The sequence below is a fragment of the Macrobrachium rosenbergii genome, chromosome 16, assembly GCF_040412425.1.
Source record: "Macrobrachium rosenbergii isolate ZJJX-2024 chromosome 16, ASM4041242v1, whole genome shotgun sequence".
Classification (NCBI taxonomy): Eukaryota; Metazoa; Arthropoda; class Malacostraca; order Decapoda; family Palaemonidae; genus Macrobrachium; species Macrobrachium rosenbergii.
Genome location: NC_089756.1, coordinates 3,908,950 through 3,936,204, shown reverse-complemented (window position 1 = coordinate 3,936,204; position 27,255 = coordinate 3,908,950). Strand labels below are relative to the sequence as shown.

Genomic DNA, 27,255 nt, shown 5'->3' with positions numbered 1-27,255 from the left:
GGAAAATTTTCCCCCTCGGAGAGAGGAGGCCCCTGAGAAGAGATTGTCTTGACACCCCCAACGATCTTCACCCGATGAAGTGAGTGAAGACAAAGAGGTAGAGATCGATCCTGAAGGAGAAACAGCCAAGAGAGGAAGTTCCAGCTTCGCTAAAAGTAATTCCTCATGTAAAGGACTGAGGGTTTTTATACTGTGGGAACAAAGGCATTTTGGACATAAAGTTCTTCATAAATATTTTGTAATCTTGAGCACCTTGTGACATTGTTTGGTACATAGTACAAAGTTCACTGCCGCGCCTCTCTGAAAACAACCACATGGCCACTTTCCTAATGGTACTTTTTCCCTTTCCAGTAACCATAAGCATCATTTTGCTAATGCAATTTTTGGTCCGTTTCTCGCCATTCCACTCTTCCACCTCAAAGACATTTCCACCGTTCCTTCTTAGAATTCTACTGTTAACACTAGGTCATCTATCAGAATACTGTATACCATCTTGGAGAGGCCTTCTTTCCTGCGGTCTGTGGCTTCTCCCATAACTATGAAACAGCAACAGGCTCAATGCTGATCCACTACTGACACCAACATTTATCTGATATGCCTGGCAGACTTCACTCTAGTTTTATCGTCGAGTACCACCACTAGCTCAGGCTTACTCTGGTAACCTTTGAGCTTTCATGGGCCTTCCTGCTGCATAGTAGTTAGTTGGGGTTCAGCCGTCAGAGAAGCAACAACCCAGTACACATTTTGGTTTCCATTTTCAAATGTCTTAAGGTGTAAGGAATGACCCATTACCAACATTAAAGGTTCAAGAATATTGCAAATGCATGCTTATCCCACAGAAAACTGAAGGACATTGTTTTATAAAAGTTCTTAGGTTGCCCAAAACACAAATCGCTAAACACATCATGGCAGTTTTCACTGGCCAAGATTTCTTGCCAACGCTTACGGGATAATGAAAAACTTCTTTATGTACTATTTATTACACAAAAATCTGACTTACATGAACTGGAAAAAGAAGTTTATACTAATTATCATGTAAACAATATTAAAAAAAAGAAGAAATATATAACAACCATGGCTGAAAATGATTTCAAAGTTTAGCATTAAAATGACCTTTGACAACACTGTAGTGTCTGAATCTTGAAACTTCAGGCATGGCTGAGGATATTACTGTATATGCTTTCCAATAAAGAAAATTAAGAATTAAGTCATTATCGCTGTAAGTTTTAGTGACAATTAATGAGCAAAATTTGTCATGGCATAACCTATATGAAAAAATGCCAAATAAAAAATTGGGAAAAATCCAACCTATACAATATATATACAATTTCAAATTTCATCCCATATAACCCCCTTGAAAATAGAAAAACATTTAAGTGACAACCCAATTAACGTCTTTCTTTTCTGTCTCTTCTACTGTTATCTCTACTTCTACTTCTGTCCCTCCTATTCCTATCTCTGCTCTTACTCCTATCCCTCTTTTTCTCTCTACTTTTACTTCTACCTGCGTTTCTCCCTTTTTCTCTCTCCTGTCGTCTGGATGCATCTCGTTCTCTATCCTTGTCCCTGGATTTGTAGTTTGCCTCTTTATCTTTTCCTTTTTCTCCATCTTTCTCTTTCTTTTTGTCTTTACTTGCACTGCTCTTTTTCAACTTGTCATCGTCGCTATTCTGCTCTACTTTTACTTTGGCGTCTTTCTTCTTTGAGTCCTTTTTACTCTGGTCATATTTTCTCTTCTTTTTTGGCTTTCCTTCTCTCTCACTGTCACTACTACTATCATCTGCACTTCTGGAGCCTCTCCTCTTCCTTGTCTGTTTTTTCTTCGTCTGCCCACCAGCTTCAGAGTCTGAACTTGTGCTTGAGCTTGAATCACTCTCAGAATCCGAAGATGAACCAGAAGAAGAATCAGAGGAAGAAGAAGAACTCTCCGAGTCTGAGCTGTCACTTTCACTACTTCCGCTGCTGCTGCTGCTGCTCTCATCACTTGAACTGTCGTCTGAAGAACCTGAGTGCTTATCGCCTCCTTTTTTCTCACCCTTCTTTTTCTTTTCTCCTCTGTCACTTACCTTTTTATCTTCCTTCACAGGTTTATGCTTCGAAGACTTTTTACTGTCTGCAGACACTGCTGGCTTTATTGGGTTGCCTTCAGGTAGCTGTATATCACCAGGATTAATATCGAGATGTGCCACAGGTGCTTGTCCCTTTTTCTTGGATTCTGCTTCCCCAGCCTCTTCTTTGCCCTCCATTGAGGCATCTACTGCACTCTGTTCCTTTCCAGAAACAGCTGAACAAAGAGTTTGGGATGGAGAGGTGGTTTCTGATGAGTCTTTAGGTGGTAGGGGAGGAGATTTTGGTATGGGAGGAGATGTGAGGACAGGTGGGGGAGAAGCTGCTTTAGGAGAGGATGCAGGTGCAGGATTAGAAGTGACTGTGGAAGTTGCAGCAGCTGGAGAAGATGCAGTTGCTGGTGCCCTTGGAGGAGATGGGGAATCTGAAGGCATTGGGAAATCTGCAATTGTTGGAGATGGCGGGAGTTCTCCATCTGGCTGCAAATCTACAACGCTGGTTGTCTTGTCTTCTTCCACAGATGTATTTGATTTGTCTGCCTTTTCTTCCTTAATAGCTTTTGATACAGATTCAGGCTCCTTTGTATTAAAATCATCATCATCTTTCTCAATTTTAATGTGCACAATTGTGGCTTCTAGGTCTGGTAAATGTGGTTCTTCCATTTCTGCAGCAGCCTTTGATTTTTCCTTCTCTGCATCTCTGTTCCTGTCTCTTGACTTGTCTTTCTTTTTATCTTTTTCCCTGCTACTAAGATGATCTTTACTTCTATCTCGTTCTGTTTCTTTGCCTGTGTCTCTATCCTTTCCCCTATCCTTCTCCTTCTCCCTCCCTTTATCTCTATGCCTTCTGTCTTTGTCTGAACTTCGGTCTTTATCCCTATCCTTACTCTTTTCTTTAAGCCTACTCTGATTCTCCTTTTCACTATCATTCCCACCCACCACCTTTGTCAATCCCTCCACTTTATCTAAAGACTGACTCCCCACAATTTCCACCTTCCTCCCCCCATCGCCCCGCCCATCTACCTGGACTACTACACGTTCAGTGTCATTGTTATCCTTACCTGACAGGTCTGCCTCATCATACACTAGCTCTCCCTCTTCAGCCTCGTAATCTAACAAATCTGTAACAAATAATACTGGTATGAGAAAGACTGACATAGAAAATATGCAGACTGAAAATGGGTTTGAATTATGAAGTACATGAATCAGGTATCAAGCAATTATCTCATAACTAACAACAGCTACAAAAATGTTATTTCCATTTTTTTTCACAATTACTGAAAAAAGCTACTAAGCATTTTGATTCTATTTATGTCTAACCCTCAATGGATTCAGAAATTTGGGATATCTCATCTGGCTGGAATTTCTAAAATATTACATTTAAGATAATATAAACCAAGTATAAAAAACAAAATGAAATTATCTTCAGGAAGTTGTGAAATCAAGACATTGCAATATATAACATTAGAATAAAATACAGAGTATAGCCTCCTCATGCCCAAAGAGTCCAAGCCATTGAAAGGGGATGGGCACTGATTACTAATTCCAAGGTCATCAATTTTAAGTGAGGAGCAGCAAGTCTGAGAATAACATGCTAAGAGGGTGGTGTTAGTAAAGATTCCTTTTGCCTATGAGAAGCAATCGTACATCTCAGGAAAAGAATTACAATAACTGAACTAGCAACTGTAACAAAAGGTGGTCAAGAAATCTCATGGAGGCCCCAGGTGAATTTCTTGGTCAATAGAATGGATGAACTTGAGTAGAACAGTTGACAAAACACCTGAGGAAGGTCAGTACGATAGTCACTCAACTGATAAAACATCAGCCTCAGTTGATAAGCAGCTGAACACCAACAGAATGATCAAGAGGACTATAGTACACCAACAATCAATACAGTAAGGAATAAAAGTGGGACATCAGTAGAATATGGTGCCTAAAAAACAGCCCGAATATATTCTAAGGCAATGAATCATCAGAACAACTACTACTGGTTGGAACACCTCAACATAATATTCACAGAATGGTTCAACAACACAAGAAAAGACATTAAAAATCATGAACACCCATAAAGTCAACAGAACAGTAGATGACCACTAACATCAAGTAAAAAAAGGTGGAACACTTGTAGAATGGCCTGGCATTACTCATTAGAATAACATAGCACCATGCTGACAATGCAGCAGCAACTAAGAAGTTGGAACTGCAGCTCCTCACATCATGAACCCTAATGCATCAGATGCCAAAAAGTAGGACTCTAATGATGAGAAGAAAAAAAAAAATGCAGCCCAATGGACTGCACCATAGGTATTTAATAACATCATGAATCCTAATGCATCAGATGACAAACAGTAGGATGCTGATGGAAAAAAAAAAAAGTGTAGGAGGTTACCCAATGGACTTCATCATAGGCATTTCATTACACTGAAATTGAAACAGCAATACAGTGACAGATATCCAATTCAACTGGAAATGCATTGGTAATGATAAAAGTACTACCTTTGAAATTACATTGACAAGATAATTGGTTAACATAGAGTCATACTAATAAGGAGATAGAGTCATACTAATAAGGAGATCTTACCAGATTCAGTAAAAGAAGCCTCTGCTTAAATAGGAATAAAGGTGAAGAGAGAGCGCAACTACTCTTACCCCATACATAACCAGCAGAGGCTAGGGCATAAAAAATTAGCTCCCACTTGTAAACAAAACCAAGATTATTTGCAACCTACACCAACTGCGTTTTAAAACCGAGATGAAATTATTTAAAGTAAGGTGACAGACTACTTGTCTCAGCTGCAAATTTTGTTTAAGACATGTGTACAAAAATACAGACCACTGACAATCACACAAATATCAAAACACTGTCAGAACTAATATCCATGGTAACCTTATGTTCCAAACTTATCACATAGCTTCTACCTTTCCATCTTTTGTTTTAATATGGTATATCAGAAATTAAAATAGCTCATACTTGACTCACAATCAGGCCAAGAGAAAACAAAACAAAAAGAGCTGTAACAATAACCAATCGAGTATTTGAAGAACTAATAATTTTATCATGACTCTCATCACATCACTGGTGTTTAGTTGCATAAATAGTGAACACTGAAATACACTGGGAAAACATTACTCACCTGCACAGTTATCAACAGAATCATTGGTACCCCCCTCCCCCTGCCTGATGACCTCAGACCGGACCCCCCTGCTCACGAATGACTTCTCCTCCTCCTCCCCCCCCTCCTCTGCTGCATCCCTGCCCTCTTCGCCCTGGTCATCGTCCGCTCGAGATCCAAGAATATCCTCCAGATCTTCTTTCAGGCGCTGTCGATCTTGCTCTAGTTCCCCTATAAGAAAATCCAGTCATTAAACAACTGATCTTCTTCTGACACCCTTAAGGATTTTACTTCATTGAATTTAACATGAGTTAGCCCTTACGGGACGGGCTAAATATATATCAAGCACATCCCCAGACTGGGCGAACTTTAAGGTTGGTCAATTTAAGAAAAAACACATCAATGGAAATAAGAAGATATGGAAATGCACATGTATAAGAAAAAAAATTCTAAAAAATTTTCACTACCTTCCACGGGAAGTTGAAAATAAAGTTTTATATATACTTACCAAGTAATTACATAACTTTACATAGCTATAATTTCATCTTGTACAGCAACTTAAAATTAAAAAATTTGTGGGTGATGATTCAGTTTAGTGTAGGTGACTGGTCCTGCTCACTAATGGGAATACCATGAATGACTTGGTAGACAACCTATTTTGTTTATGCCATATGTCCATCTGAGGGGAAGAGGGAGGGCTCTGATCATGTAATTACTTGGTAAGTATATGTAAAACTTTATTTTATCAAAAAAATGTCATTTTTATATAAGTAACTTACCAAGTAATTACAGAGCTGATTCCCACATTGACAGGAAGTGGGATGCATGGACATACTCTACTCCAAAACATTAAGACATGTAATGAATATGAAATAGAAAAAGTTCTATCATTGAAAACAATGCTTATTCTTCCTTATTAGTTAAGAGAGCCTGCAGTAGAAAACTGCCTCTGGTTGGTTCTCGACTTAACCTGTAGCAATGTGGTGGTATAACCAGGATTGTCTGCTACTTAAGTGGGAGCTTTGCAGCGAAGGAGAATTTCGATAACTAGCAAAGCATAATTGGTAGTTTTGCAGCAAAGGAGTTAACTGTAGGCTAGGAAAAACTTCAATAAGTGCCCCTGCCCTGGGCTCAGTATCACAATAAAAAACAACTAGATAACACTGTCACCTGCACTGAAATAAAGACCACGGTTCCCCAGTCAGGCTCCCTCTACTAGCACAAGGAGTGAGAAGCAGTCTAAGACTAGTATCATGATGAGGGGCTTCTGAGAGTCTAAATTCAGACAGATACCTCCATAGATCCGACTGAAAACCAGGTCTTTGGGAAAAAACAGCGGAGTCTGGTCATGATTCCTTGTCCCTATTGGTCTTGTGGGACAGGATGAAGTTCATGGTCAGAAAGGAAGACAAAAGTAAGCAGAGCGAGGACTTGAGAGAAGTCTTGTGCTGTAGATGTCGAAGCCTAAATTCCCGCACTGGAAGACCCTGTCTTGTAGGATGGGTCTAATTGCCCTAAAGAATTGGTGACAGGACTGTTTGGTTGGTCTCTGAAAGCGAACAAACTTGTAGAACCTCGTCCAGACTCGAAGACAACTAAGTGGACTGGTTGCCGACCCTGTTGATACTTGACAGCCACGGACACGTGGCCATCAGGGTGGGATTGACTTCTTAATGGTATAACGCCTTGCGTGGACTCAATGACACCTTGTACAGACTAACGACATACAGTAAACCCCGTATTCGCAGAGGATGAGTTCCAGGCCCCCCGGCAAATAGTTAAAATCCACGAATACTTGCTACCCCACCCCTCTCAAACTGCTTATCTTGAAAGTCAAATACTAATTGTATACCTAAAATATCCTACATCAAATGTACCTTAAATCGTTATCTTGTTACTATATTAATAGAGCGGCAGCCCGGACCATTCAGATGCAACGAACGAGATACCGACTGTAACCCCTACCGATATTTAGGAGTAGACTTTGTAAACGGTGAAACTGACCGTCTGCTTAAAATATATGGGTGGCTTACTTAACAAGCACTACTAATTGCTTGTTAGATTTTGGGTCTAGATCCAGTATATGAGATACCAGATGAAACTAATATATAATATATCCCTGGACTCTCCTGATTATAGAATGACCAGTGACAGACATACTAGAGGGTGGGTTCCCCCTGACAGACACACTGAAAAGGGGGCGTTAATTGGATCTAGATCCAACTTGGGAGATACCAAGTAAAATTTACACTACAATAGCACTGCACATCCTAGAGTACTATGGTGGTCATGACAGACATTTTAGTGGGTGGTTATCCCCGGACAGACACCCCACAATGAGTGGGGAGGGAGAGACAGGATCTGCATCCAACACTGGAGATACCAAGTAAAATTTGCACTACAATAGCACTGCACATCCTAGAGTGCTGTGATGGTAATGACAGACATTTTAGTGGGTGGTTACCCCCTGACAGACATAACCAACGATTGGAGGTGAGAGATGGGACACCTTGAAATGATTCAATATGTATCATAGGCGATATTAATATTTAAAGTATTCAACAAGAAAATGGTAATTTTCTGCAATTCATGAGCCAGATAAAATTGAAAAAGCAAAAATATTTCATATGATTTATTATTCACATAGGCTACACTAGGTTCAGTGACTTCGAACTTATTTCGGATGTATCTCCACCAGGCAAGAAAACTCACAAGATATAATCACTATTAACGAAATATGCCTTAAATCAAAGTACTAACTATAGGCCCATTACAACAATGACTTACATTTGATTCTCAAAAACAAAAATCACAAATAAAATTATTTGTATGTTATGTACATACGTACAAGTACAGTTCCACAGCATTGTCAAAAGTTTGCTTTGGAAGAATCATGCATCCGTAATATTTATTGGAATTACTTTTGAAAAAGAAAGGGAAAAAACAAACTTGTACGATATGTACGTACTTATAAGTACTGTTGTATTGTCAGAGATTTGACATTGGAAGAATCATACATCGGTAACATTTAATGAAAATATTCTTGAAAAAGAAAGAGGAAAGAACTAACATACGAACTTTGAGCATAATATCGATACAAGTGTTCCTATACACGTTTACTGCAGATTTAACATACATGAAGGTATTATAGTTTCTTATGCCTTACCCACTGATTTAATTAATAGCACAAATATAGTACATTTCCTTAACACTTACTGACCAATTCTATTTGAAAATAAATACAAATCACTCATGAAAATAATCTGTCCACATTTACATGTACGTGTATAATCTCATATTTTAACCATAGTAAAAAATTTATGAAACAAAATGCCTAACTGAATGCCTACATTTCAAGTTTGTTTGTCTCACTTGAATATAAAACAAGAAGAATAAAAAGTATAATTATTCATAACAGTATATATACCAAATAAATGTCTGCATTTCAAGATTGTTTGTCTCACTTCCACATAGAAATGGGAGTAATAAACAGTATTTATTCATAACAGTATAAACCAACTTAATGGTACTTTCCAATATATTACGGATTAACATATAGGAAAATAAGAAATCCGTAACATTTAATAAAGATCCCTTTTAGAAAGTGCAAACAAATGTATAATACAAATAAATATGCCCACAATATCATTAAAGGTATACAACCGGTATGTCTATATACATTTACCACAAAAAATAGTCATATATATTTAACTCAGATTAACATATAACAAACAAATTTCACTAACAGTTGTTACTATCCACTGCTTTGTAAAAATAAAATAAGTAAATACAAATTACGCGTTAAAACCTATAATGTTCATGATGTATTTATACTTATATTATCATGGCATCATAATGATAAAAACCTGCAAAAATACACTGCCTTGACAAATATCTGTATTTAATATGTGCCTTCATCACTTGCACTTTCATCATCTGTCCATTGGTCATCACTTTCATCATGATCAATATCAGTGCAGATATCAGTTTCTGCCACATTAGTAGTGTTCTGGATAAGGACCATTGCCACTGACTGAGCTTCCCTCAAACCATTCCGGAATAAAAGCTTGATCATCTTTATTCCAACCAAAATGAGTTGGGTCTACTGTAGTCCGTCACTGGGATTTTGCTTATCAGCTCGGTGCCAAACAATGCTAAGATACAGAGCACGTTGAATTTTCTTTTTGAGAGTTGCGCTACAAGGTGGCACGAGTGCACAGCACAGTTGATACGCTTCACATTCGCTAGAGGATTTCTTGTGTTAACAGATCCAGTCATTTTATTGAACATGACATACCTGGCTTCATTAAGGTCACTAAGGTGTGGATGGCCATATATAGCACATGCAAAGGAAGACAAAAACTCTATGTCTGGATCCTGAGTGGATGAGAGGTCCTGGAAAGCTTTTACAAATTTTCCAGTTTCATCGTTTGCCATGATGTTAATTGGTCTTATTTTTCCTTTCCTATAAAATGCTGCTGTGACGTCTGAGCCTCTGAAGGCGTGGAATGCTGGTAATGCGGCTGATATTCCAGCTCTTTTTAATTCCAAAAATATGAATCAGCTCATTGATGTTGATATATCTGCGATTATTTCCATATCCACAGTCCATTATGATACTTTGTTTTCCTTGCTCTTCTTCACTCATCTTTCCCAGTAAACCTAACAGAATTACTACACTGTCAGTATCTGAAGCTCTAACAATTATATTCCTATGCACTTTGAACACATGAAGAGCAACCAAAGTATCTGCCTCCTCATGATGACCTTGGAGATTTTCTGGTTGATCAGTGATCATATACTCTTGTTCACCGTTAAAGGAATACTTCAAGCAGTAACCACCATGTGACACTACTAAAATCTTACCTCCAGTGATTGGACCATAGTGATTATTACACCATTCCACGAGCAGGAATTTTGCTAGTTCATCTTTGAAATTTCCATTTGTCAATAACTGGGAGCCTCTTTGTCGTGGAATTTGTTCTGGTCCGACGATTGTAAATCTAGTATTTATTATCTGCACCTCTTAATCTCCTTTCATTATCTTTAAGTGAAGGTTGATGTACTTATCAAAGAGAACATGAATTTGGCTTCCTGGAAAAGAGCAGATTTTTATCAAAAGTTCCTTTGCTATTGCTCCATAAGATCCATTTGTCTGCTGCAATATTGTGTGGATTAATAAGCCTCCATTGATAATGGTTGCTGCCACATTACGGTGACTCACAGCCGATAAAGAGCTGTCTAGATTCATTTCCAGTAACCGTAGTAGGGCTGACTTTTCGGTTTTTAGGGGAGATCCATCGCTGTGCGCCAGTGAAAGGGGAACTTCTGTCACTGGGAATGACAGAATGTGTCTCAGGTCCAAGGTAGTATTCTGATGAGAAGCAACCTGGATTATACGTGCAAATACATCTCTTATATACTCCTTCTGCAGCTGACTTGAGAGTAGCAACCATCGATTTCCTTTTATTGTTATTCTCCAATAAGTTTTTAACCCTTGTTCTTGGCATGGACTTTAGAAATCTAGACTTGTTAGGTGATTAATTTTTTGGTCTAGTTTGCTCTTATATTTATTCATAATCTTCTTGAGAGAATGGAAATGTTCGGAATAACTTTGTGTTGGAGTGGAGAAATTGATTTTTTAAGAAACAGAGATCATCTGTGTCCTTCCGCAGCCAGGTGTATCATGTTTGACGAGTTCTACGCCAGTCGAAAAAAAAAAATCGATTATAGTAACAACGATATTCATTTCTAAAACTGATAATACACAACTTGAATGTATCCACGAATTCATTAGTATGCAAGTCAGTTGAAACCAACAGAAGGTATTCCTACTTCACTAAAACAAACTGAGTAGACGATAGCGCAATTATTATCATTTGTACTCTGACTATAGCGTATATCTTACATATATATTACTGTCTATTCAATAGTTGCGTATTACTCTATTCAACAAGCGTTATGTAAATAGACATTTTATAGCAATAAATCGGATAATGATAAGAACTTACATGCTGCTTTACAGTGGCAGTCTTCCAGCCTTCGCTTATATCAACGTTCACCTCGTAAACAAAGATAATATAAAGCGAGTCATATAACTGAAGTCAGTTGCTTGCTTGACAAAATAATATGACCGAATTATTATAGGCCTACAGATGAATGTTATTTATATGAAACAAACAAATAATAATCATATAAAATAAATACAAAGTATATAGAAAGGAGAAAAAAGATTTATTAATATATCACAATAATGCATATTACTGGTGAACAGCAGCCTACTATACGTAGTCTATAATACAGTAATTATCAGGGCTTGCCCTTCCCTCTCCCCACCCCTTAGGGTGTGTCTGTCAAGGGGTAACCACCCACTAAAATGTCTGTCATTACCATCACAGCACTCTAGGATGTGCAGCGCTATTGTAGTGCAAATTTTACTTGGTATCTCCGGTGTTGGATGTAGATCCTGTCTCCCCCTCCCCACTCATTGAGGGGTGTCTGTCGGGGGTAACCACCCATTAAAATGTCTGTCATGACCACCATAGTGCTCTAGGATGCGCAGTGCTATTGTAGTGTAAATTTTACTCGGTATCTCCTAAGTTGGATCTAGATCCAATTAACGCCCCCTTTTCAGTGTGTCTGTCAGGGGGAACCCACCCTGTCTGTCACTGGTCATTCTATAATCAGGAGAGTCCAAGGATATATTATATATTAGTTTCATCTGGTATCTCATATACTGGATCTAGACCCAAAATCTAACAAGCAATTAGTAGTGCTTGTTAAGTAAACCACCCAAATATTTTCGGCAGACGGTCAGTTTCGCCGTTTACAAGTCTACTCCTAAATATCGGTAGGGGTTACAGTTGGTATCTCGTTCGTTGCATCTGAACAGTCCGGGCTGCGGGACTATAATCTTTGAAATTGTATTATTAATATCATTTCAAAGTCATCTTAAACATTAGTGCCCTTACAAATATATACATATGTACTTCTAAGCCATCCAGTCAAAGCAGAGAGAGAGAGAGAGAGAGAGAGAGAGAGAGAGAGAGAGAGAGAGAGAGAGAGAGAGAGAGAGTTACCACTACAACTTATATTCAACAAGGCTGGCTGGAGAGAGAGAGAGAGAGAGAGAGAGAGAGAGAGAGAGAGAGAGAGAGAGAGAGAGAGAGAGAGAGAGAGAGAGAGAGAGAGAGAGCTTATCTCTTTAATCTCTCTGACAACAAAAAATTTGTTTGTTTTTTGTCTTCCAAAGATGTATTACCTTTATCACACATTTTTAAAACATGTACACACACACACGAACAGTATTTTTTCCTGAGAGAGAGAGAGAGAGAGAGAGAGAGAGAGAGAGAGAGAGAGAGAGAGAGAGAGAGAGAGAGAGAGAGAGAGAGAGAGAGATATTTGACCACTGATTAGCAACACTCCCCTTGTTGTCATGTTAAATGACATGTCTGACAGCTTTTGCCTTCACCTTCTTACAAAAGATAAGGGAAGAATTTGTTTGTTCAAATAATACGAATTTTGTAATTACAGCTTTTTCATTATTATTATTATCTAATTTTATTAATCTTATTATCTGAAAATTAGTACTTATTGTTAGGTAAAAAGTTTATTTATCATACAAATAAACATACCTGTATACATGTACCATAAAAATTCATCTCACTAAAGAGAGAGAGAGAGAGAGAGAAATTATTACTTTTAATAATAATATCTAATGTTATTTAATTTACACATAAAAGCTTGAAAACTTATAAATTACAAAAAAAAATTAAACAAACACTATTGCTGGGTTTCTCAGTGTTCGCAAATGTTCGCGTGTCTGTGAAAAACTCGTGTATGACCATTAGTTAGGTTCCAATGAAAAATTCGTGTGCCTGTGAATTCGTGCAACTTGAATCGCCCAAGTTCGAGGTATTACTGTATTTACAATATTGGATACAGTGAATTAAAGCATAACATTTGAAAAGATCCATGGAAAAGATGCATATCGTTATGTTGATGTTTGTATAATACGATATGTGAATATAGAGTACAGTAAAATATGGGCTAGGCTACCGTGTATGTTGTATACGATTTACCATACTGTAGGCTAAGCTAATTTTTGTTTGTTATTCAATTTCTCTTTGTATTGAATTACCATAAGACACTGCACGAACCTCCAGAATTGGCTGATATTTATAGTGTAGGCTAGGCTATATTCGAGATACGTTTTTCCCAACACACGATGGGTTTTTCGGAAGCTAACCCCATTGTAAGTAGGATAATATCTGTATAAGCATCTTTAGTTTTTTTTTGTGTTTGAACTATCAAAACAGGTAGCTCTAAGTGTTTTTAGAAGGGTTCTAAGTATTTGCGGATTTTAGCTATTCGTGGGGGAGGTGTGGTACGCATCCCCAGCAAATAAGGGGGATTTACTATACACCAGTCCATGGAGGTTACTCCGCAACATTGGTAAAGGTAACTTGTGGTTTTGAGAAAACCTGAGTACCTGTGATGATGCAGGTACTGCTTGAGACTCACACACCCGGAGCTCCAGAGTCACGAGTGAATTGACCATCGGTTGCTCCCTCTACTCGAGTGTCCGAGGAAACTCAAGCAGAAGAAGGATATACTAGTCCATGGAGGTAGCTCCACGATACTGGCAAAGGTAACTTGAGGTTTCCATGAAACCTGATTACTCGGAGTGACATGATTCACCTTGGAGGTTCGCATACTCGAGCTTCCGAGTTGCGTACATGACATTCATCGGTTACTCCCTCTACCCGAGTGTCTGAAGAAACGTGGGTGGAGGTACATACTAGTCTGGGAGAAAGACTTCCTGGAACTAGCATAGGTGACACAGGTTACCTCTTCAATGTGTCGTACCTGAGGAGACCCGTGCACCTGGTACTCCTGTGTTGCAGGGTCTTGGAGTGGTCCGCGACATGGTTCCTGAGTCCCAAGATGTGGGAGAGCACCAAGTAAATGAAAGCGAAAACGACGATATAGTTTCTCTTCTTCGACTTCAACACAAGTCCATCGCGTCCCGGGGCCCTTACACCATTCCCATGCATGAATGCAAAGGAGGAATGACTGCATGCACACTCTGGACTCTCTCTCTCTCTCCGATTCGAGCCACAGGTTCCATGGGAACCCGAGCAACAGCTGCTTCATGCCCATAGATGAATCAAAGTAAGCAATCGGCAACATACAGGGCAATACTGCAAGTATCGCCAGCGAGAGAACCCTTGCTCCCAGGCACTCAAGCTCTACATCTGAAAAAACTAAAACATTACAAATGTCAAAGAAATTTTCAGCATATAAACCTTCCTTCATACAGCGAAGGAATAAAATTCTCCCCGAGAGAACACATGAGTGTCACAGAGCAAAACAAGTGAATGAGGTGAGAAACCAGTTTGAGCTCATTGCCTCGGCAGCGTTAAAACCAGGCTTGACACATCATTGGCTAATAAAAGTTGTAGGGTTTGCATATATCAGTATGAACCACTATCTCAGAATACTGAAAGCGTAAACTCAAATGTTACAGTCCACACAAAAATTCTACTTCTTCCTGTGACCCTGACTTTCTCTCAATGCAATGGTTTAAGGTTTTGGCAAACCTTTTGATCCTAAGCTGAGATTTGAATGGAAAATAAACTTGAGATGCATGGAAATCCAGACTGTGCGTGTTAATCTACTGTATATGAAGATTTGCCTTGATCTTTTCAAATCTACCTTCATCAATCTCTACTTGTTCCACAAGCATCTTCACTTGCGAAAATTTGTTACATACTACGTACAAGAACACACTAGTCATATATTCCATGTAAACATGCCTCACCAACTGTGATCACATGAGCTACAGGAAATGAATGTAGTACCTAAAACTTTTTCAAAAAACTAACACTGTTACTCTAATTTCTGTTGATGTTAGAAGACTGGGTAACAGACAAGTGATTCTAATAGCACAGGAGGAAAGACAAGGGACACTTGATTAATGAACCTTACATTAAATGAGTTTACTTTAAAGCTCCAATCACTGTATATAGTTTGTCCTTTATCCCTTTTTCAAATGCAATAAATATGGACATAAATGTGCAGAAATCTAACAATTTATTTACATTTAAGCACAAATACTTTAAACCAATGGTGCACAACCGTGCCCAGCATGGCATGCATGCCCCAGTGAAGGACATGGCGGCCCTCAAGTTATCATAGAAAACACAATATATCACTCTCTGTACAGTAAAAGAAAATAATAAATATAAATATATTACTCCGTCTTATGATATAATTACAAATAGTAAAATGTACTATATAACACACACACACACACACACATACATATGTATGTATGTATGTATATGTGTCTGCATGCATATATAAATATATATATATATATATATATATATATATATATATATATATGTATGTATTATTCTTTGTGTTTTCTTGTTATTGTTGAATTATCTCGTTATCTATAATCAGTTCATTCACTAAATTCATAATTTCATCACCATCCTCGAACACTAAAGCAGTCGAGACAAAGAGGTGAACGCATTGTATGGCTTGTAGACAGCCATACGCTGCGTTCACCTCGTAGACCGTTGTCTAGGAGGGAGTAACCTCGTTGTTGTGAAGGGAAGGTAACCACCTGAAGTTATATCTAAATTAATATTTATCATAATTTTGAATACTATTCTCTTTTTAAACAGATGCGAAACCTGTTTTTGTTTTTCTTGTTTTTCTTTTTTTATTGTATTTTACATTCATAATTATGGTTTCCTAATACATCTAAATTCCAGTTTAAAAAGTTTGTAAAATGATTATTTGGCAACCTTCCAAGTTAGCCAATTTGTCTGAGCTCCGATAGTTTCTTTGCAGTCTAAAATAGGAGATATTGCTACAAAGCCAGGCATTTATCATTGTAGTGTTTTCAGATTAATTTTGCTTAGCTACTATGGCTTCTGGTACTTCTGTGGACAAAAACTCAAGTCGAAAAAGAAAGCTTGAAGATGAACATAGAAAATTTCAAGAAATATGGACAGATAAATATTTCTTTGTGGAAAACAGTGAAAAAAAAAAATCATTTGCTTGATATGCCAGAATAGTGTGGCCGTTTGTAAGGAATACAATTTGCAAAGGCATTCTCTGACAAAGCACAAGCCTTATGAAAAATTTGTTGGTGAACTAAGAAAGCAGAAAATTAAATCACTAATGCAAGGTTTTCATGTGCAGAAAAATATGTTTATTCAGAAAAATAAAGAGGCACAGGACGTAACAGAAGTGAGTTATGAAATTGCAAACCTGATTGCTAAACATTCCAAGGCATTTTCAGAGGATTTCATTAAAAAGTGTATTCTACTTGCTGCTCAAAAACTTTCTCCAGATGTTTTGAAAAAGTTTGAGAATATCAGTTTGAATCGTATGACAGTGCAACGTCGTATTGTTGATTTGTCGGGTGATATAGTAGACCAGTTGAAGGAGAAAAGTAAACAATTTGTGTACTTCTCCTAGCCACTGATGAATCTACTGATGTTACATCTACGGCTCAGCTACTTGTATTTGTACGTGGTGTGACAGAGGACTTTTCTATTCATGAGGAACTCGTAGGGCTCAGTTCATTGAAGGGGCAGACAACTGGTAGTGATTTACTTAATGGACTTTTAGAACAAATTTCAGTAATTGAGTTAGATTTGGACAAGTTAGTAGGAATATCAACTGATGGGGCTCCTGCAATGATAGGCAAGCAGAATGGATTGGTGCAGCTATTGATTAAACACCTTGGAGAGCGAAAATATGAACTGAAACAATTTCATTGCATAATACATCAACAAAATTTGTGTGGAAAAGAACTGGACTTTGATCATGTAATGAAAGTTGTAGTTTCTACAGTCAATTTTATCAAGTCACGCTCAGCTTTGCATCACCGGCAATTCAAGCAATTTCTTGATGAAATTGAAGCAGAATATGGCGATTTAGTGTTTTTCACTCAAGTAAGGTGGTTAAGCAGGGGAAATACGCTGAAAAGATTTATCAGTCTTCTGGATGAAATTGAGATATTTCTTAATGAAAAGAATAAGATGGTACCAGAACTTACAAATGCTGACTGGCTTTGTGATTTGTCATTTCTTGTAGATCTCACAAGTCATTTAAATAACTTGAATCATAAACTTCAGAATAACCAACTTATTTCTCAGCTAGCCAATTATGTGACAGCTTTTGAACAAAAACTAAAATTGTTTCAGTTACAGATAGTTAAAGGAGAGTTAGGACACTTCCCAAATTACAAACTTATGTGTGAGAAACACAAAGTATGCAATAGACATGAATATTATGCAGCAAAATTAGGAAAACTTTTGGAGGCCTTTGAGAGCCGATTTGAGGACCTAAAGAAAGAAGTCAATGATTTGAAGTTGTTCAGCAACCCCTTTTCTGTATCTCCTGATGAAGTAGAATTCAGAAGCACAAATCGAACTGATTGATCTTCAGAATAATGACAGCCTTCGTACCAAGTATAATGAAGGGGACTTGCTCAACTTTTATAATTGCTTGGCCAAAGATCAGTTTCCTTATTTGAGAAACAAAGCTGCTATTTATGCAAGCTTATTTGGCTCTACCTACATATGTGAACAAACATTTAGTCTGCTCAACCAGACCAAGTCAAATATTCGTAGCAGGCTAAGTGATCAAAATCTGCACTCTGTTTTAAGACTGGCAACCACAAATTTCCATCCTAACATAAAAAACTTGTACATGAATCTCAGTGTCAAAAATCTCATTAAAACAAAACAGGTGAGCAACTGTGTTTTTTTTATCTTTAAACATTCTACAAACTATTTATCATTTCATGTAAAATCTAGTCTAGTGGCCCTCGACTAGATATATGTTTGATGATGTGGCCCGAGTAGCTCAAAAGGTTGTGCACCCCTGCTTTAAACTATTACATATTTAGCTTACTGAGACCAAGTTATCCTTTAGTTCTTCATAATTTTGTAAATATATTTATACAATAAAGGACTTTTCCACTGCCTTTTAGCTTTCTGTATAAGAAAGCTGTTGTGCCAGCTTTGTCTGTCCGCCCTCAGATCTTAAAAACTACTGAGGCTAGAGGGCTGCAAATTGGTATGTTGATCATCCACCCTTCAATCATCGAACATACCAAATTGTAGCCCTTTAGCCTCAGTAAATTTCTATTATATTTAAGGTTAAAGTTAGTCATAATTGTGCTTCTGGCAACACTATAGGACAGACCAACACCAGGCCACGGTTCAAGTTTCGTGACCGCAGCTTATACAGCATTATACCGAGACCACCGAAAGATAAACCTATTTTTGGTAGCCTTGATTACATGATGTAGCAGCTGTACAGAAAACTTGATTGCACAGATGAAACTTTGGTGCATTTTTCACTTGTTTTTATACAAGTACCAAATATTTAACTATCTGTAAATAGTAACATTGAAGTTCTACTACCCTGACCTAAAAAAACCATCCTTTAAGTATTCTGCTGAGGCTACTTGAATGTGCCTGGAATGAAGAGCTCATTATCTCAACACATCCAACCTTAAACAAACTGAAGTTGGAAACAATGGGTTTAATAGACTTTCTTAAATTTAGAACAAAAGCAATGCACTTACTCGAGATGATATCATGTGTGGCTCGCACAAGGCTGGTGGTCCTAGAGGTATGTGAGCGAGGTAACCAAAATATTCTGGGAGAGGATTTTGTTCTTATAAACTTTGTCAGCTTCATCATATGGGCCTCCCAAGCCTCATGCTAGCAAGAATGAAAAAATTAAGTAGTGTTATTAAAGATGAAAAAATTTGAAAAAATAGTAAACTTTTAAATATAATGCATCCAATAAACCCAAAAACAACTTTTCAATCAGCTATTAAGAAACTTTTACCTCTTTCACACGCTCCATCTTATAGGTAAGACGTCTTATCTGAGCTTGTCTCGCTTTCCTCTGATTAAAGAGCTCCAATCGTTCACGCCTCAGTTCTTCTTTTTCAGCTCGACCTTTCTCTTCGAGCTTGCGATCAATGGCGGCACGCTGTTCCTCCTATAAGAAGTTTCAACTTAGTCATGACTATGCAGTGGTGCACCTGATCTAAGGAACCACCTTTAAAAAAGGAAGAAAACTTCTGATCACCTTTCTGAAGGAAGACTCTCTTCCATTTTTCACAAATAAAACTGGGAAGCAACTCTGACAGATTAATAAAATATTTTTCAACAAATGTCATGCTTACCCAAATAGGTTTGAACAGCTCTTGGAAATCTGAGATGCATTAAAATGTAAAATAACAGGACCTTTAGCAGTTGGTTTAAAAATCACAATTTTTTAAAGTAAATTGTATTTTTCCTCATACAAATCTGAGGTCCTTTACGTTAGGACTTACTTGATTATATGTTAGTTTTATAAGTAAGTCATTATTTTATTTTTATTTTCTGCATTGGTGAAGTGGTATGGGCATTAGAAAATGTATAAAAAGAAAGCACATGTTTAATTTTATATGACTATTTATAGCAAAACATTCCTTATGTTTGAAAAGTATGTTCTTGTTGTGACGTCATAGGAAGTGACGTCATAGGACGAAAATGGCGGGAGGGAGAAAAATGTAAACAAACGCGGGCGGGAGTGTTGAACAAATGGTGGCAGGGTAGAGAAAGCTCTCTGAAGGTTAGGTCGATAATAGTTGGGTTGTAAGTCTGTTTTGTGGTTTTTGTTGTCATAAGCTGGATTGCATAGTGAAAAAAGAACGTGAACAGGTGAGTGGATCACATAATTGAATCATTTAAGGACAGGTTAAGATAGCAAAATTTTCATTACTTAGTTTCAGCGAAGCTGAAAACGGCTGTTGAACTTTCAAACAAAGTGGTTAGGCAGCTAATTACTGTCTGGTAGGCGGGAGTACAGCCTGAGGGGTGGCATGAGGTGGGCATGAAATGCAATGTAAAGCACCTCAGGTTCGTATAGTCAGGAAAAATACAACTTACTGTAAAAAACTGTGATTTGTTCCGACACGATATACAAACTGTCGGTCCTTTAAATTAGGAAGACTCACTGGTTGGAGGGAGGAATCTGATGTTCCCTTCCTGGTTGATAAAGCGAGGAAGGGAAAACTGCCTCTGACAAAATGATCGGGTTGTAAGAAACACGGGATCAATTGTCAGACTTCTGGGTCCCTTTGCATGAATGAGGAAACATCAGTTCAGGCAAAGTAGGCTAGGAAGAACTTCAAGTTGGTGACATTAAGGCAAATACAAGCATTGGGTTTGTCTTATTGTCATGGTCTCCTTCCTACCCTTGCAAGAGGAAGGAGTGAAGGAGTGGGGTTGCTTCTATGACCCTGAAAGGAAATAGAATGGAAGCTCTAGTTGAGTGCTTACCTGCATCGACAGCCAGATCCAGCAAGTAACAGCACGTCTGCTCCCTGCCCGTAGGAAGAGAGAGAGAAGAAAGAGAGGCCAGTCACTTCACATTCATCCTCCCAATCACAACCATACATCTTAGTCAAGACGCAACCTGTCCTGTTAAAGGAGCCGGGTAAGCCACACAACTTGTTGAGTAGCCAACACAGGACCCAAGGAAAAATTGTCTAAGAACTTGTGGACAACACATCCCAAAGGTAGAAGGAAGTGGAAGTGGTCTGTTGAGACAACACGCGCGCCTTCAAAACCTGTGGGACTGACAGGTTCTTCCGGAATACGAGGGACGGACCAATGCTGCACACTTCGTGAGCTCTCGGACGAAGTGTACCAGTGATGTCTTCTTCAGCAGCAGAATACGCTCTACTTATCGTCTCATGAAGCCAGAAAGAGATCGTGTTCTTGGACACTTCATTTTTGGTTGAGCCAGCCCTAACAAAGGGCCGTCGACACTCAGACCGGAGGTGGCGAGTCCTCTTCAGGTAGCGCCGCAGCACTCTAACTGGACATAGTAGCATCTCGTCTGGGTCATTACCAACAAATTCCTCTAGGGAGGGGATTGTGGAAGTCTCAAACTGAGTGTCAGGGACCGATGGATTCTGAAACTTCGCTACGAAATCCGGGATGAAATCAAGAGTAACTGATCCCATCCCCTCAAGTGTTTAACATCAAAGGAAAGTCCATGAAGTTTGCCAACTCTCTTCGCCAATGTTTGACAACTCTCGTAAAGGCTCGTATGGTGCACGAGTCAAGCTCCTTAGAACAAGAGTCACATCCAACACAGGGGTCTTGAGATCCCTGGGTGGGCAAGACCTCTCAAAGCTTCTCATCAGTAGGGATATCTCGAAGGATGAGGAGATATCTACACCTTTCAGCTGCAAGACTAGGCTGAGTGTGGCCCGACAGCCTTTTACAGCTGAAACGGGGAGAAGCTTCTCTCGGCGAAGAAAGAAAGGAAGTCCGCAACCTGCTGAACAGCAGCTCCAACCGGAGAGATACCCCATCCACGACACCAACCACAGAAGACGGACCACTTTCCCTGGTATAACACTGCGGAGGATTGTCTGAGGTATCCAGCCATCCATGTTGCTGAGCGACGCGAAAAGCCTCTTGCTCGCAGGAGATAGTGGATAACCTCCAGCTGTGAAGACACAGGGACTGCACTGCCAGGTGATACTGCTCAACGTAGGGTTGACACAGCAGGTTGAGCCAGGGGGGATCTCTCTCAGCGCCTCGGAAAGGAGACCTAGCAGGTCGGGATACTAAACGGTCTGTGGCCATTTGGGTGCCACCAGAATCATTCTGAGATTCGGAGTGATGATCACTTTGCGAGTCAGACAGAATGGAGGAAAGGAGCAGATGTCAAGGTTGTCCCATGGGTGCTGGAACATGTCCTCCAAAGCGGCCCAAGGGTCCAGCACGACTGAGCAGAAGACCGTAAGTTTTCTGTTGTGCCGGGTGGCGAACAGATCGATGACTGGACGCCCCCAAAGGCCGAACAACCTTTCCGCGACTCCTGGGTAAAGAAACCATTCTGTTCCGCTCACCTGATTCTGGCAGCTGATCTTCTCTGCCACGGCATTCCTCTTGCCTGGAATGTACCTGGCTGACAGCTCTACCGAGCCAGCACCCACTCATGCATCTACATTGTCAACTGGTGTAGTGCAGCAGATTGCTGTAAAAATCGTTCAGATAGTGAAACAAGCATGAAATTTGGCACAAACATTCCTAAGACTACGTTCTCTTAGAAAAGGGCGCTGGCCACCTGAAAATCCAAGATGGCGGCTATTTTTCAAAATGGCCGCCATCTATGTTGGAGATTCACTGGTTTGGGAGCATCTATTGGATGGAATATGCCAGTTTTTTTTTTTTTTTAAACCTCGACTTTTAGGTTATAAAATGTTCCATACCACACATTTTATTGAAAACCCTTACTAAATGAATTGTAACCAAGATGGCGTACAAAATGGTTGCCATAAAAGTTTTTTTTTCTATCCACAGCGCTAGCAGACATAGAGACCAACTGTTTTTATTTAATGGTATATTCATGTGATCAGACAGTTTAACTAATATGCTATTTTCAACTGAAATAGTAATGGTATGGTCACATACAACATTGTGTCTAAGACTGTAACCATAAAAAGAAAAGAAGAGAAATACGGACTAAAAACGCAACCAATCTATGTATAGGTCTCTCAACCTACACCTTTGAAAAATTCGAGGATAAGAAGGTAGGCATAGCATGACACGTTGGATGCTCAAGCTAGATTATCTACTGAAGAGAGGGCAATATTTATCTAGACTTCACATTTGCAAGTGCACAGAGCTGTGCAGGAAGACCCAGCTTGTAGCACTTGCACCTTTCCCGACAGCCTGCTTTGCATCCACATTTGGTAAGCTGTTGGCAACTCTTGGCTAAGGGCGAGTTGGTTGTCCAGAGGACTTGCCATGCTTCACCAGACTTTTGCCATCCCCACTCAGCAGGGTTCTCTGGCTGTGGCTGACACTGGGTGGCCTGCCCCACACACAACCAGCCTGGTACGCAGCACGCTTGGTGTGTTGGAGGAGAGCTCCTGGTTGGTGGAATGGCCTCATATGCCCTTTGTTTTCTGGCAAACATATCAAGTCTAGCCTCATCCACAGTGCCAGCAGTGCTGGATCTTTCATACATAAGTATGACAAACCTCTCCAGGACCTTCAGGTCACTCTCTTCCACTCTGAGAGGGTAGTGACTCAGTTTGGAGAACACAGTGGAGGCCTCTGGAAAGATGTTCCATGTCTGCCAGGCGGTCTTCTTGCCCTTGCTCGGAAGGCTGACACTGTATCACAGCCTGTGAACGCATGGAAGAAGAGCATGCCATTCACCTTCTCCTGGCCCAGAGAGTTGCACAGGTCATGCACAGCAATCCAGCGCAGGCTCTGGCCTTGGCCAAATGCCACCCATAGCTTCTCTAGCCCTAGATTGTGGAGAGTGGAGAAAGCACTGACTGCAACGACAAGAACATCTGTGTCATTTGCTTTAACCGTGATGGTCTTGGCTCCATGTTCTGTGGCATATTTGGCATGGAGAAAGATGCGGGTGTCAGCTTCCTCATGAGAGCACTTTTCCAGTCCCTGAAGACTAGCCTCATGAGTGCTGAGGACAGCAGACCTTTTTCGTGGCAATGACAACATTTGTGGCAGACATCTGGGCAACTTTGTCTGCCAGGAACTGGAACAACTCTGTCTTGTTGGCATCGTGTCTTAGGAAATTGCGCCAGTTGGATGGAATTGTGTTCTTGTCTGTCACCTTGCGCCTTCCTCCTTGACCACGTTGGAGCCTGGTCTCAGCTTTGAGGCTGGATGTATTGTATACATCAAATACAAGATGTGATGATGTGTACTTGCTGCTATAGGATTGTATCACAGGCAAGAAGTCGCAAAGTGCATAGCCCTCAAAGGTCTTTCCTTTCTTTGGTGGCAAGGCATGGACCAAAGCTGATCCATCTACAATGAGGACATCAGTCTTTGGTTCTTTGTCTTCTAGTGTAACATGACTCTCCAGGACCGAGGTCAGCTGAGACTTCTGACATGTGTACAGCCTACCACCCTCACTAAGGGAAGCTGGGAATGTTTGATTCTCGTGCTGGAAGAATTCCTGCAGATCACATTCACGGCTCTGACAGGATATAAATAGCTTTGAGAAAAAGCTGGCAATCCTCCTTCAGAAGTTTCTGCTTTGACTGTTCTACAGGAGCAGCTTCTTGCCTGAAGAAGTCAGTTCTGTTCTTCTTTATCGGCTCATAGAAGGAGACTGCATTGTTTGCCAAAGAGTCTGAAAACTTCTGAAATTTAGTGCGGCCTCTGTCAAGGTGTGTCTGTAGAAGTTCTGCTGAGCTGGGGTGGGCAATGTCTTTGTTGTCAATGGAATACAGATCCTGGCTCTCTTCCTGAAAAGGACTTCCCAAGTGTTGCAAAGCCAATGACAGCTTGCTGACTCTCTCCAAGAATGTCTTCTGCGCATGAGGTGTTTGTTCATGGTGTGTTGTCTGCTCATTAGACTCCTTACTTTGAACCTCTGTTTCGTATGCAGACACCAAGCGGATGATCTCTGGGCCAACCACCATCCATCTTCTGAGTGCTGACGGATCTTCAGTCAGCCCAATGGCTCCGCCATCAGCCTTTATAAAGGCATTGGTCTGCTCATGAGCTTGGTCAAGAGCCATTGCTGAGAACTGGTGACTGGTCTTGTGCACAACAAAGTTGCCAGCCTTGAACTCCCTTGTGCAACTCTGGGTGTGAACTCTCTAGGGTAAGCATGTCCCTGAGGTGAATAGGCAGCCAACGAGCATAGTTTGTATTATTGTTGGAAAAGAAGTAGGGTATCAGCTCATGCAATGCCTGGCAGTAGAGGACAAAATTGGCCTCACGGAAGGACCTGATCAGTAGGAATATCACAAGTTCCATAGACAACACCATGTGCCAGAAGTGGAACTGTGGACTCTGCTGTCTTGAAGGTCACACCACTCCTCAAACTCTAATGCCTGCTCATTGTTGTTTGCTTTCTCAGCACAGTAGTCAGTGTATGCTGTCCTCAGGAGTTTGTACAAACTAGAGGCTGTAACCTGGTGCATCTGCCGTGTCCTGGTTACACTTGCAGCTGACAGGAAGGATTCTGCAGTTCCAGATGAAGCAACTCCTGCCTCCACCAGAGCTCTCCCGCGCTGGCACATCCTGTCTATTCAGGTGCGGCTATCTAACTATAGCTGGTCTGGGGCTGTTAGAAAGCATTTGGGACACTAAACTAAACTATACTACAACTACTAGTCTAAGACTACAGGATTAGTAAAGCTGGATTAGCTGGCACTGAACCCCATGCTGAGTTACACAGCAGTGATGTCACCAGTGTGCCCTGGTTGTGTGCAGACATACACTCTTTTACATTTATTAATTTTCCTTCAAAATTGATGAGTTATTCGAAAGAGATGGCTTCATTAGGATCTAAAACCACAGAAACCAAGATCCATGCTTAAAGCGATAATTGTTGAACGGGCATTATTTCTCATTATAATTATTGTTTCTACCTTTTCTTGGCAGCCATATAGCCCCATATTTAAAGGTAAACTGTACTGGGAAGCTACAGAAACATAATATTCACAAGAAATAGTATGGAAGAGCTTTACCATATTGCTAGAAGCAAATACATGCCATTCTAGTGAAAAATTAGCCAAAATCTGTCGATACTGGCTGCCATCTTGGAATTTGGCCGCCATATTAAATTTTTGCGTGGCCAGCGCCCTTTTCTGATAGAGGAACTTTAAAGAGCACTTGTGCAAAATTTCATGCTTGTTTCACTATCTGAACGATTCTTATGAAATATGCAATTATCTGCTGCACTAGTGGAGCGGGAGGGATACTAGACACCCCCTGCTTGTTGATGTATGCCACTGCCATGGTACTGTTACTCACCAACACCACCGAGTGGCCCATCACTCGATCCCGGAACTCTTGGAGAGCCAGGAAGGATGCCTTGAGTTCCAGGATGTTGATGTGAAGGTGCTTGTCATCTCGGTGCCACACTCCCGAAGTCAGCAACTCCTCCAGGTGTGCGCCCCATCCCTCGGTTGATGCGTCCAAGAACAGAAGCATGTCCGGAGGGGGAGTATGTAGGCATACTCCTATTAACCCTTAAACACCGAGCCTCTATTTACAAAAGTGTCTGTCGTATGCCGGCGGAGTTCGGGAGTTAGCGCCAAAGCAGAAAGAAAGTTTTTTTTCAAAAATTCACAGCACGCTTAGTTTTTAAGATTAAGAGTTCATTTTTGGCTCCTTTTTTTGTCTTTGCCTGAAGTTTAGTATGCAACCATCAGAAATGAAAAAAAACATCATTATCATATATAAATATTAGAATATATGACAGCGCAAAAAAAAATTTCATATATAATTGTATAGAAATCGTGGTGTGGGCAAAACGGTTGAAGCTAATGAGTTATTTTTTTTTTCGTTGTATTGTACACTAAATTGCGGTGATTTTAGTATATAACAAATTGTAAAACAATCAAAGCAACACAGAGAAAATATTATCACAAAATTATCCATGAATTCGTAATGCTCTGACGCAAAAAAAGTTTTTTTTTTAAAAATTCACCATAAATCGAAATATTGTGCTAGAGACTTCCCATTTGTTGCAAAATGAAGGTAACTGATTGAATATTACTAGATTGTAAGTGTTTTAGCTTAAATTGCAGTCTTCGACCATTTCGGTCGAGTTAAAGTTGACCGAAAGTCGAATTTTTTCTATTTATCGTGATTTATATGAAAATATTTCAAAACTGATAAAAGCTACAACCATGAGTTATTTTTTGTTGTATTTATTCTACATGAAATTGTACACATTTTCATGTATAACACTTTATGTAATGCCTAATAGAAAATGGTGCGAAAATTACGACAAGGTGACTAGAGAAGTTCTGAGATTTTCAGCAGTTACCGCGTGCGGAGGTAAGGAAAAAGTTTTTTCAAAAATTCACCATAAATCGAAATATTATGCTAGAGACTTCCTGTTTGTTGCAAAATGAAGGTAAATGATTGAATGTTACTAAAAAGTAAGGGTTTTAGCTTACAATTGCATTTTTCGACCATTTCGGTCGAGTCAAAGTTGACCGAAGGTTGAATTTTTTCTAT

At 39.7% G+C, this 27,255-nt stretch overlaps 1 protein-coding gene across 2 annotated transcripts in view; it reads right to left on the bottom strand.

Annotated features, from left to right (window-relative positions):
* Window positions 1-964: 964 nt before the first annotated feature.
* Pnn (desmosome associated protein-like protein pinnin) overlaps window positions 965-27,255 on the bottom strand; it is a 71,228-nt gene continuing 44,937 nt past the window's right edge. For both annotated transcript variants that reach the window (XM_067118303.1, XM_067118304.1), the window contains 4 exons: window positions 19,070-19,225; window positions 18,801-18,939; window positions 5,201-5,410; window positions 965-3,187 (listed from right to left, as the gene is read on the bottom strand). In XM_067118303.1, the coding sequence (XP_066974404.1) occupies window positions 1,389-3,187; window positions 5,201-5,410; window positions 18,801-18,939; window positions 19,070-19,225 (2,304 nt within the window). In that variant the 3' untranslated portion in view covers window positions 965-1,388. The remainder of the gene's footprint in view (window positions 3,188-5,200; window positions 5,411-18,800; window positions 18,940-19,069; window positions 19,226-27,255) is intronic.